Below are 12,796 nucleotides of genomic sequence, written 5' to 3'. Positions count from 1 at the left end.
AGCCGTGGAGCTGAGTTTCTATTAGGGGCAGATAATTTAGTTCGATTTTAAACTTACAGGAGGTAGGCCTAACTAAGAAATAACTAAGTGGAGGCTGCTTTCACGGGGGGGGGGGGGGGGGGTTGGTGTAGGGTCGGGGTTAGGGGAAAGGGGGGGGGGGTTAGTGTTTTAAAGCAAATATTTTCAGTGGCAGCATTGGTACTGTCGAATTCACAAATTATGAATTACTGAAAAGTAGAAAATAAAACAACTAAATAGCGGCGTATGATGCGCTGCGGGTCGGCTCGTTTTAAATAATTAGATCTTGAGACCCTTATCTGACTGCTGCTGATGGCTAATAATAGGTTTGCAAATTCCCGATAAATTCTAAGAATTGCTGCAACTAAAATGGCGGGCCCCAGAGCGCAAGATTTAATTCATGGTATTCTTCCTAGCAAAGTAAGTTTTTCGTATGCTTTTTTTTATTTTAAAGTAGCCTACTTACACAATTCTTGCACTCACATTAAAATACAATTATTTTGAAACTGAACAATACAAACTCAAATAAATCTTGAGTCTAGTTGACGTGGCAGTGGCAGTACTTCAGTACTTCAGTACTTACTCATAATTAGTAATTACTAGATCTAGATCTATACTTACTCTTATTATTAGATCTAGTACTAGATCTAGATCTATAATCTAATGACTAATGAGTACAGGCAGGTTTATGATAATCCGACCGGGGTATTAAAACTTTTGGATGATATTTAGAATCGACCCTTTGAATCCCGGACAGATCGTCCTCCCCCCCCCCCCCCCCCCCCCCCCCCCCGGCGTGGCCTCAACCAACCAAAAACAAAATTCTTCATTGATAGTGGGAGTGTCAGTAAAGTAATGCTTGGGTCAATCATAATTTGGATGGAGTGTGTCCAAAACAATGTCTGCTTGACATTGTAAGTAAGGGTTTATTAATAGAGATTTATTTTTTACTACATTTAATTTAGGTACATCCAAACTTTCTACAAGCAAATTCTACAAGTCATACATGGCCATTCAGCGCAATAGTTGAGATAATAGGTGAGACCTCCATGCATTTCTGGTATTATAGTTTTATGTTAAAAATATGAACAATTAATCAGGTATAACAGATTGAATAACATTATTCAGCTTATAGTTAATAAAAGAGAATGCTTAAAATAAGATGCATCATCATATTTTTCAGACAATGCTTACGATTCGAGTGCTGCAGATATGCGTATCGACAAAGTGGATTTAGGAAATGAAGAATCACTGATGTTTACTGACAATGGAAAAGGCATGGATACTGACCATCTTTACAGGATGCTTAGGTGCATTATTATGTTTCGAATATTAAAAATAAGATTAGTAAATTACAAGGGATTAATCTAAACTAAACAGATACAAACATGCTTCTTAACTATCTAATTGTAACTAAAAGTGGTTTTTAAAAGTTTACGTTTACTTGGCATGTAAAATTTATTCACATAAGAAAACGCTTATAAACTAAAATCTGAATTCTCAATATTTTATTTTAATGTGCTCTTCCTTGTTTGGGGGTCAGTTATCATGAAGTGATGCAAGAATTGGTTCTAGTCCAATATACACCTCCTTACGACCTACCTCCCCATCACCAGCTTAGATGAATACCTGACGTAGCTTAATGATAATCTTCTGATCATTTTAGCTAATGAAAAAATATTCACAAAAACAACTTGTTTGTACTACTCACAATGTGCCTTCTCTGTGTTTTCCCTAATTGAATTGCTAATCTCACAGTAGCATTTTTACTGCTACCATAATTATCTAAGAAATTACACAGAATTAATAAATAATTCTACATTCGCTACATGCAGCTATACCATTACACAGTACATCATTTGTGAGCCTTAAACTCTATGTGATTTATTGAGCTTGAAGTTAATATTAAATTGAATAAAAATCAACCAGTTGTATGCACTAACTTTCAGTTTTGGCTACTGTGAGAAAGATATGGAGAAAAAAAAGAGTGTTCTGAAGTCTGTTGGACAGTATGGTAATGGTTTCAAGTCTGGCTCCATGCGTTTAGGCAATGATGCCCTTGTTTTCACTATTTGCTCTCAGAGTGGAAGTGTTGGGTTTTTATCACAGACATACCTCCAGGCAATAAATGCTGACTCTGTCATTGTTCCAATATTGGAATATACACTGCCCAACTATATCCTTTTATTGAAACTAGGTTTACGTAAATTTGTTAAATTATCAGAAAATGATGTGTTTGGTCGAGGAAATAAATGTATAATAATTTGTTATTGTGTGTAAAATTTCCGGTAGTTTTATCATAATAAATTAAGTTTGCAAAGAACATGTACATTTATGTGCTTCAATTTTTTTTTTTTAAAGAATCTTAAGTGGTTTGAATTTTTAAACATTTTATTTTTCCTTAATTTGAACACTTAAAAGAGATGATACTCATCTGTCCAGGAACAACTTAAGAGCTATTTTACAGCATTCTGTCTTCAAAACTGAAGAGCAACTTGTGTTTCATCTGAATGCGGTTCACAGATCAATAACTGGCACTAGAATTGTTATCTCTAAACTGAAAAGGTTTCTGATTTACAACATTTCTAGTAGGCCTACAATGTTTACACATTTATTGTTACTTTTGGTTTCTGACAAATTTAATAAACTTTTTCTTTAAGTACAGTAATGAGACTGCCAGAACTTAAGTGTAGAAAGAACAATAGTGGCAAAAATTGAATAAAAGGCTTTAGTGAAACTTCCATTTTCAAATATAGGTTAGAGGATAAAACTTTTGAACTGGATTTTTCAAGTGATGTATCTGATATAAGATGCCCAGAACCACACAAGCCAGATGCATCAAATGTCAACAATCGTCCAATCCAGACTCAATCATCTGAATACAAGCGCTCTCTTAGAGTATGTTTTTTTATAATTACTTTTCATTTTAATATAGTTCAGATAATTTACATAAACAGTAAGGACAGTTTTGGCCAAGGAAAAACTGGAGTATTAATTTAGTAGAATATATTGTGATTAAGCAGTAGGTATAAGATGTAAATTATTTTGTGTTGAACATATTTATCTGGGGAGATACAGGTATCCAGAGTTTTTTTTATCTTTTTAATTGTTAAATAAAAACAACTATTTTTAATTCTTCAAGCAGATTAAAGAAGACAATGCTCTATTACTACCACAATAAACTATTGTAAAGTCTACCCTTTACATTTTAAAATTACATGAGTTGCCAATATTTAAAATCGCTTTGATAGTTATCCCAAATTTTGCTTAATTTATCATTAATAATGCATTATTTTATTTATATTTTCAATTTAATTTTAGGAGTATTGCAAAATTCTATACCTTCATCCAAGAATGAAAATTCACCTACGTGGTGTGAAAATAAAATCAACAAATATAGCCAGAATGCTGTATCAGACAGAAAGAGATATTTACAAACCTTTATGGCTGGTGAGTTACATTCTGTGCCAGAACAATTAATATATATACATATATACATACACACACATATACATACATGATATTTAACATTAAAATATCATTTGGACCTTTATTAGTTGGACACAAACAATTAAACATGAATTTTATTCATTTTGACAAGGGAGATAAGAACCTTGATTTCCCTAGGCTTTATTTATTCACTTAAAATGTTATTCTTCATATTTTCATGTAATAGTTAATGATTCTATTTTAGTTTTTTTAGGATTCATTCCAAATTAATGTTTGGTGAAATTAACCAGAATCTATGTAGGCCTCTATGTATATATAAATACAATAGCATGTTTAATGTTAGATTGACATACAAAGATATACTGTACATAAATTGATAGATACACAAAAGATTAATGTTTATTGATAGGATTTCTTATAATTCAGAAAAAGCCTGTCACAATAACAATTGGTTTTAGCTGTGAACAAGATGTTGCTGATGATTATGGGTTGATGATTTATCACAGAAACCGCTTGATTAAAGCCTATGAAAAAGTTGGCTACCAAAAGCAAGTAAGCATTGCAATAAATGTATTGCCTTTAACACCTGTTTTCTATGCTACTACAGTTTTCTACAAATATATTACTATTTATACCAGTATTCTATGCTACCACAGTTTGCTACCACAATATTGCTATTTATACTAAGCTGCTAATACTTCTTCAGTGTTGTTTCTCACTAAAAAAACGTAATTATACTCAAGGATATTTATTATTAAACTTAAAGACTTATTAATTATTTTAAGGCTTGATCTACTTTTTTCTGTTCAGCCAAATCAACTCGGTGTAGGGATCGTTGGTGTTGTTGAAGTTGATTTTTTACAACCTATTCACAACAAGCAGGATTTCAACAAAGATGAAAAGTTCAAGTAACTATTCTTGTTAGGATAATCATTATCTTCCTGAAATTGATTAGTTTATAAAGCACCTTGAAAATATGAATGTTTTATGTGCTTGTCTAAATATTGTAACTGTTTAGAACTGCCTGATGTGCTTTTCATTTGGAATATACTTCCCTCTCTTTCTACAGTTCAGTAATGAGTGCATTAGGACAAAAGCTAAATGACTATTGGGATGGAAAAAAGTCTGAAAAAAATGAAACTACTCAGTAGGTCCTTAAATACTTTCTTAAATAGATAGTATAGTTATGTTTAAGTTTGGTTCATTTTTAAGATACTCTCCTTTTAAAAAGTTCAATTTAATCTATTAAATCGACAATAAAAGTAGAGAGATGAATGTTCTACTTAATTAAAAACAGGAATGTTGCTTGAAATGGCTGGTTGATTTGAAACTAACAGTGTGAGGCTAGTTTAAGCACATGCTTGCATTATTGCTCCTGTTAAATTTACAAATATTATTTCACAATGATCCTCTTCACCCCATAGTTATTGGTTCCTCAGTAAGGAGCTGCTTTCTTCTGTCACAAATATTAACTCAGCATGAGGTACAAATATTTGAGCATGTTCACACAAAACCTGCATCTTCAAATGTCTCCATATTAACAATCTCACTGCCTATTGTTATTCTAAATCCCTTACAGTTTACACTTTAATTTCCTTGATCAAACCACAACAATTTCATTTGCTTCAGCGTTAGACAAATCTTACCAAAATTTAAAGTTGCTTGGGTATTAAAAGGGTTTAGGAAGTCGGGTTAATGACCCCCCACCATCATAGACCCAGACAATAAGCTGTATTATATGTTACAGCCAGTACACTCCTGCTCTTTTCACTTTCAATTCCAAAATTGTGACTGTCATATAAGCCACTGTTTTACACTTTTAAAATCATTATGGAAGAAAGATGTATGTATTTAAATATCTATATAGAGGTACCTTGATGTACAAATTTCATTACTTGGTATGTCTGATTTCTTGTAGCTCTTATCATTTTTCCCCATTAAAATTGATTGAAACACCATTAATCCATTCCAGTCATTAGAAATGCCACACCAATCCTTTTGGTCACTCAATGGAACTCAAATACTACTGTAGAATATTTTTTTTACTTTTGTTTTAATTTCATCACTGGCTCATTGTATCTTATATGTTTTTCATATTTCAAAACAAAACATTGCTCCCTTAGCAGTTCATATGCTAAAAAATCTCATGTTAGGACTATCTTATGTTAAGGTACCACTGTAAATGTGTGTTTATATATATATATATATATATATATATATACATACATAAAGACTAAGTACATGTAAAAACTCCCCAACACTCGATAAATAAATATACTTATATTTCTATATGGGCTCGAAACTTTAAACCCTGACTAACAAGATCCTGTCTATGTCAGATGATCTCCACAGCCACTCCCTCTCTGACCCATTGTTTATATTTTAATCTAATGTTTAAAATATTTTTTGTTTGCAAATTAAAATTAGCTGCAGTTTACATGAGGTAGGTTTACTTTAACTGGTATTTTGTTTTAGAACCAATTTTGTGAAAATGCATGTTGCAATTTTTAAAATTATTTTTTTGCATATTTAACTCACCACTTTGTATATTAACACTTCATTGTTTTACTAATAGAATTTGAAATGTAGAGCCCAGAAAACCATTCTACCCATAGACACATAGATTATGGAATTGGCCCACAATTTGTCATTTTAAAAATATTAACAGATTTTGCAGTTAGGGGTCCTTTATAAATGATAACACACACATTTGGTATTTTGGTCTTTTGTAAGGATGTCTGATAAAAAAGAAGGAGTTGGGAAGGGAGTGAAATGTGTGCCATTTATAGATGATCCCTATGAAAGTTTTATATATATTACCTAACAGCTTTCTTACTGAAGCTGTCTTGGCTTGTTGCACATTACCAGCACATTAATGTGGATTTACTTTCTGTCATTTCCTGTATATTAACACACTAAACTTTAAAATGTAATTTGCAGAAAAAATGGAAAGTTCTTTAACTTAATTTACTCTGAGTTAGTCCATAATTTGCAGAAAAAATGGAAAGTTCTTTAACTTAATTTACTCTGAGTTAGTCCAGTAAAATTAAAATTATTTTTTTTTATTTTCTTAAGCCCATGATTTAATTAAGTTTTGCTAAATAAACTCATGCTATAATTAGACTTTTGATAAACAAACACATGCCTTAATTAGACTTTACAATTAGACTTTTGATAAACAAACTTATGTTTTAAATAGATTTGTGGTAGTAAAATTGTTATTAAGAAATATATATACATCTAAATGACTTCAAATTACCTTTAACCAAACAGTGATAAAACTTAACTAGACCTATAAAAATGTCTCTGCTTCAAGACCTGACCATCTGTGGGCCCAGTGTGATAACTGTCTCAAGTGGAGACGTCTGCCTCCAGGTACAACTAAAGAATCCCTCCCTGATAACTGGTATTGCTTAATGAATAAGGATGGTTTGTACAAGTAGGTTTATCTCACTTTTTATAGTTAAAGCAATTAATGGTTTGGATAAAATTGAAATAACTTAATATTTTTTCTTCTTGGACTTGTAAAAATTTATTATTACTCATACTTTTTCCTGTATTTCTAAGAATGTTTGTCTCTAAATTGATACTTTATTTTACAGTTAACCATCAAACTGCAACCTATAATAAATATTTTTGAGTTTGTTTATAGTAATTTGACTTCAATCAATCAAAAATGTAACTTCTAAAATACAAAGACAGCAATTAGATGAGTTCCATTTTTTTTAAGTCGCTGTGACATTTCTGAAGAACAGGAGGAGATAGTAACTAAACCCACATACAAAAAAACAAGCAGGAAGAAAAAGTGAGTTAAATTTTCAAGAAATGCAAAATAAATGTACATTTTATACATGAAACGCCTATTAAATTGTTTTGTAAAATATTCTTTTTAATTGCTTTTGTTCAGGGAAACACCAAAGACGAATGATACAAGTGTAGAATTGGTAGGTATTGAACATTTTTTTTTATATAATCAAAAAGTATCATTTGCTTTGTAAATTAAAAAAATATTGACAGTTCTTATTACCATTTTATTCAAAATATAATTTTTAAACAAATGTGGTGTGGTTCAATGCTAATAAATCAAACGTTGCATGCTTTAAAACTCAATGGGGGGGGGATTAGTGGTCAGGAGATCGTTAATAGCTTATTCATGTCATGTCATGTTTGCCTGTCGTCCCTACTGGGACATAGGCCGCTGACAAGAGCTTTCCAGACGTCTCTGTCCAGGGCTAGTCTCTCCAACTGTCCCCAGGTGTATCCAATCTTCTTGGTGTCTTCTTCCAGGTCACGTAATGGTGGTCGACCTGGTAGTTTCCAATACATATTGGCTTTCACCACCCGGCTTCATAAATTCTCCATCGGGAGATCCATTTTTCCCCTGGTCCGAGCTGTCTTTGTTTCTCTCTGTCTGCGTTTCTGTAGCGGGTAATTTGTTTTACGAGATAAGGTTGCTGACCTTATGCTCAACCCCCAACCTGGAGGACCAGGGTGCTAGCTTTCGTCTGACCCCTACCCGCGCAGACCTTCCCAGCTTGGTTGAACCTGCCAGGAGTTAACACTCCCGCTGGTATAGCTCTGGGGGTCGTCAGGGTACGCAAGCTGCCATGCCACGACAAGGCCCTAGCACCAGATGACAGTAATAGCTTATTACTGGATCTCTATGTTAGTTATGAACCTTGTGGTAGCCTACAATTAACATAATACAGACATAGGCCATTTTATTGGGAGTGTAAGAGATCTCGTTTATATCTGTGTTCAATTTTGAGTTTTTTAACATTTAAGAATGGATGCAGAAAAACAGTACAGAGTTCAACAGAGTGAGTATTTTAAGCAAATGTTCAGTTCATTTTGTAATAAAACTGCTGTGAACATAGAAATTATAAATATTAATAGTTGAAGTAGACAAACATTAGCCATGAACTTAAAATTAAAATATCTCTTAACATAACTCTACCTTTAACTTTTATTTTAGCTATAAGTTCAGCTAAAAGTGATTCGAAATACATATTGGACCTTAACTACCTGATTAATATTTCCAAACTAATAAACTTTGACACACAGTAAAAAAAATATGTAATTTTTATAGATTGTATTAGTAAATTATATTTTTGTTTATTAACAAATGCAGGTTATCAAAGAAGAACACATCTACTGGTAGTCGAAGAAAAAGAGTTTATGATGACAACAATAAATATGATGAAGATTTTGAAAGACTGTGCAAGCATAGTACCCCAAAGAAAAAAAAAGATCAAGATAATAATAGTAATGATTCTCATCTAAATACACTATTTTCACAAGGTTTTTTTTTAACTTCATTTCTCAGCAGCTTTTGTTTTAATACTTAGTGTTTAAAATTTTTTTTACTCTATTAAAGACTACCATATAACTAATATTAATCTTTTTGAGATGTTACACAAACATTTGGTGCAAACATTTGTATCTATGCAATTTGGTTTTATTAAAATTAGAAGTATTTTTTTTAATTAAATGAAGTTTTATAATAAACTTTTATATATGCTTTAAAAAGAAGAAGGAAAAAAATACCCTTTATAAAGAAAATGATACACCACTGTTTAAATAACTATAAAGAAAAGAGCGGGTCACTATACTATGTATTGAAAACCTTTACTAAATCTTATGCGCCACCCACTCTTTTCTTTATAGTTATATAACAACTAGTTGTACATAATTATTATTATATATTTAATTAAAACTTTTTTTCCTGTTTTTTGTTTAGTGATTTATTAGAAAAGACGTAATATTGATATTTTTTTCTTGATGTTCACAACTTTATAAAGTATTCATTAACGTATCTATTTTTTTTTCTTTAATTTAGAATATTGCAGTAAAATTCATATATTCATTTTATTTTTTTGAGCCAGATAAATAATATGTGCTTACTTCTTTTACTTTTAGTAGCCTCATTTAAAAACTAAACGTATTAAAATAACTTATATTTTATCAAGAATATTTAAACTTAATTAGATTTGCAAACAAATTTTAAACAAAATATATGTGTCTCTACAGGAAAGTTACTGAGAAGCAATGAAAAATTTCCAAATTCAGCACAGAAATCATTTCCAAGCCCTCAGAAAAGTATGATCCAAACCAAATTGAAGTTTTGCATTGACTATGTGGTCAGAAAACATTCCAGTGACCAGAACAGAGAAAATGCAAGTCAGCTTTCATGCCCAGTAGACAAAGAAATAATCACTTCAGACAATGATTCACAACTTTCTGATAAATCTATGGACAGCCACTCTTGTAACACAGATCAAATCATTAATAACAGTTCAGAGTGCACTACAGCTAATTCTAATTCTCTTAACAGTTCAGAATGCACTACAGTTAATTCTATTTCCCTTAACACCTCGTCAGCTTCACTAGACACTACAGGTTTAAATGGTGTTGAAGACTCAGTGGAAGATGACACCCTTGTGTGGACGGACACTGATGACCTCAACTGTATCAGCTTAAATGATGCATGTATACCAGAAGCAGCACTGCCAGTAAATAATGAATTAACTAGTAAAATTGAAAACAACCATGCCGGTCCTCACCATTCAAGAAACAAAAGTGTGTTTGATGTAAAGCCTAGCTTTGCTTGTTCATCACCACTTAGAAACATTGAAGCTGAGAGTGAAGAATCCTCTCATTCAGAAAAGATGAAAAATCAAGCAGATAAGTTAAGTTGTGATGATGCTCAAAAGGAAATAGAAAACCTGAAATCAAAGCTCTCATTGACAGAAGAGCAGCTTTTAACAATGGAGCTGCATTATATAGACATTGAAGAGAGATTGTCAAATTTCAAAAGTAAAGTTCATCAGCTGCTAAGTCTAATGGATCCTGTGGCTAACACTGGTGATGTGAGCAATATTGATGATTTAGTTGATACAATGTTAGCAATGTATTCAGCTGAGTGTATTGATTAGCAGTTATTTCCCTTGCTGTTATCCTAAGTATAAAAAAAATCAAAGCATTTAATTGCAAGTATGATTAAGAAATAACCTCTTTTATTTATTTTTTCTTACATTAAGTTTCTAAACAGTGAATAAATGAAGATTAATGTCCATTTTTTTAAGCTGAAGGATTTATTTTTTTTTTTACTGTACCTTGGATGTGCTGTAATGAAGTGCTACTTATTTTTACTAATGCTAATACTTATTTGCTCACTCAAGTAAACTTGATATACAAGTCAAGACTCAACTACATGGAATGTGAAAAACTGTGAGACTGTTAGATTTTTAATTGATTTTTAAAAATCAATTAAAGATTGCTATGTGAAGTATTTACGTTATCATGCCATTACACACAAATGAATGTGTTCATTTGGTGTTCAAGTATTTTTAGTTATACAATTTGATTCTAGTTAAATAAAAAATGTAATATAAAATTACTATCAAGCTCCCCTTTTATTGCGGAATTTTATAAACTTTTAACTAATTCTTTTTATAATGACAAATGTAAACTCTAATTAGATTTTAGTGTTGTTTCTAGTGACCAATGCATTTAAATAATTAAAAACAAAAGTAAGTTGTTTTTAATTATTTAAATGCATTGGTCTCCAGAGACAACACAAAAATCTAATTAAATTGCGTTTACATGTCTTGAAAAAAACTTGCAAAAAGTTAGCATATATATTCCTTTGGAAAAGTGTTTTCATATAACATTAACTTTCTGCTAGTTTTTTCCTAGACTTGTATATTATACATGCTGTGATAGAAGTGGGTCAAGATTTGCTGAAACCCACAACAGTCCCTTTGACTCTTTGTGAATCCATAATCTTCCACTTTGTCCGGTGAACTAAATATAAACTTATTTTAAAATGAATAAAAGACATTAATAATCGTATGGAGTAAAGAGAAAGAAACAATGATTTTCTCTAGATATATAATAAAGAACAACTATTTAAATAACTAAAGAAAATCATGGGTTGCTATTTATAGTATACCATCATCAAAATTGTATAAGCAACCTACACTTTTCTTAATATTATTTAAATAGTCGTTAGTTATCATATATTTGGAGAAAATCATTTTCTCTTTTTTTTTGTGCATATGTTAAAGCTATTCATACATTTTGTTCTTTTTAAAATGTTTGTGTTTAATTCATTCATTAAATTTTGTATAATGTTTAACAATATATGGATGATTCATATATATTAATTTTGCTGTGATGGCTAAACAAATTTAATTGTTTATTTACAACATATGCTTATTCAGAATTGAATTCTAGAGTGTGATAATTTTTAAAGTATACTGTTATCTTTTGCTTTGTTAAGTTAAGTGTATTGAATCCAATTTTTGTGTTCACTTCAAACGTTAAACTTTTTATATTTTTTAGCAATATGTGAATAATTCTAATATTTTAATTGTTTTGCGATTTCTGATTATTTTAAATTGGAAATTATTACTTATAGTGTCTACACTGCCTAGTATCATTTATATTCCTTCACTGTTTTATATCATTTTTAAGATTTAAACTGCATGTTATACAGATCTACTGTTTAATTGCCTTTAAATAATATTAAAATATATTATTTCTCAAAGCTATTTTTCTGTTAGGGTTTTTTTTTAATAGTAGGATGACATAAAACACTTGTACTACCTTTCATTTAATCTTATGATAACAAATGTCATTCACTGGATGCAAAAAAAAAAGTGTTCAGGCTTTTAAGCAAAGTGGAGCTGACAAACTTTGATAAGTCTACAAAAATGTTAAAAATTCTCCAAACTTTGGTTCAGTGAATTTGAGATACATTGTTGAGTTTGGTCGATAAAATTATTATGTTATGATGCATGGGGTGGGAAGTGGTTGGACAAAAAATGTGTTTTATGATTGGATCAATAAACCAACATAATGAGGGGTAGCATCGCGAGGTCGGGTGTCACCCAGTGCGGCACCTCATGGTGTCACCGCATATATATATATATATATATATATATATATATATATATATATATATATATATATATTTGTCTACATAGGCCTATATATAGTTGCAATTTGTGACATATTCCCATTTTGCATACTGACGTTAATTTGTGCATACAATCCTCCTATTAACTCATGTGGACAAAGCATCGTTTTTATCGTAAGTCATTAGGTTTTGGTGTCACCCTCTCTACTGTCTTTTATTGAGTTATAAAAAAAAAACAAGCCTTTATTCCTCTCTAAATTCTTCAGTTTGTTTCACCCCCCCCCCCCACCCCGTTTAATATATTTAAAGTGTACACAACTCAGAGTAAAGAGTTATGTATAGTCAGTTATTAATACAATTTAAGAAGACTTTTGTTGTGATTCCATTTGATATTAGTTTCAGTTG

General features: G+C 31.0%; 1 protein-coding gene across 2 annotated transcripts; it reads left to right on the top strand.

Annotated features, from left to right (window-relative positions):
- The first annotated feature begins 374 nt into the window (after positions 1–374).
- On the top strand, positions 375–11,466 carry LOC131937016 (MORC family CW-type zinc finger protein 3). Of its 2 annotated transcripts, none has more exons than XM_059294195.1 (16): positions 375–438; positions 984–1,056; positions 1,202–1,328; positions 1,968–2,192; positions 2,431–2,583; positions 2,775–2,916; positions 3,340–3,468; positions 3,895–4,020; positions 4,279–4,376; positions 4,538–4,615; positions 6,785–6,907; positions 7,199–7,273; positions 7,376–7,412; positions 8,254–8,288; positions 8,600–8,733; positions 9,499–11,466. In XM_059294195.1, the coding sequence occupies exons 1-16, from the start codon at positions 388–390 to the stop codon at positions 10,401–10,403; spliced, it is 2,511 nt and encodes an 836-aa protein (XP_059150178.1). In that variant the 5' UTR covers positions 375–387; the 3' UTR covers positions 10,404–11,466. The 2 variants fall into 2 exon arrangements, with proteins under 2 accessions (XP_059150178.1, XP_059150177.1); XM_059294194.1 differs by having other exon boundaries at positions 8,600–8,769.
- Positions 11,467–12,796: the final 1,330 nt, after the last annotated feature.

Source organism: Physella acuta, unplaced genomic scaffold (genome assembly GCF_028476545.2).
Source record: "Physella acuta isolate Inbredline_101_S28 unplaced genomic scaffold, ASM2847654v3 ptg000197l, whole genome shotgun sequence".
NCBI lineage: Eukaryota > Metazoa > Mollusca > Gastropoda > Physidae > Physella > Physella acuta.
This window is presented reverse-complemented; position numbering and strand designations above follow the sequence as displayed.

Excerpts from the sequence above, each read along its gene's own strand:
- LOC131937016 (XM_059294194.1), top strand. The coding sequence starts at position 388 with ATGGCGGGCCCCAGAGCGCAAGATTTAATTCATGGTATTCTTCCTAGC. Across the intron at positions 439-983 it reads ATGGTATTCTTCCTAGCAAA|GTACATCCAAACTTTCTACA; the intron begins GTAAGTTTTTCG and ends CATTTAATTTAG. Across the intron at positions 2,584-2,774 it reads GTTATCTCTAAACTGAAAAG|GTTAGAGGATAAAACTTTTG; the intron begins GTTTCTGATTTA and ends TTTCAAATATAG.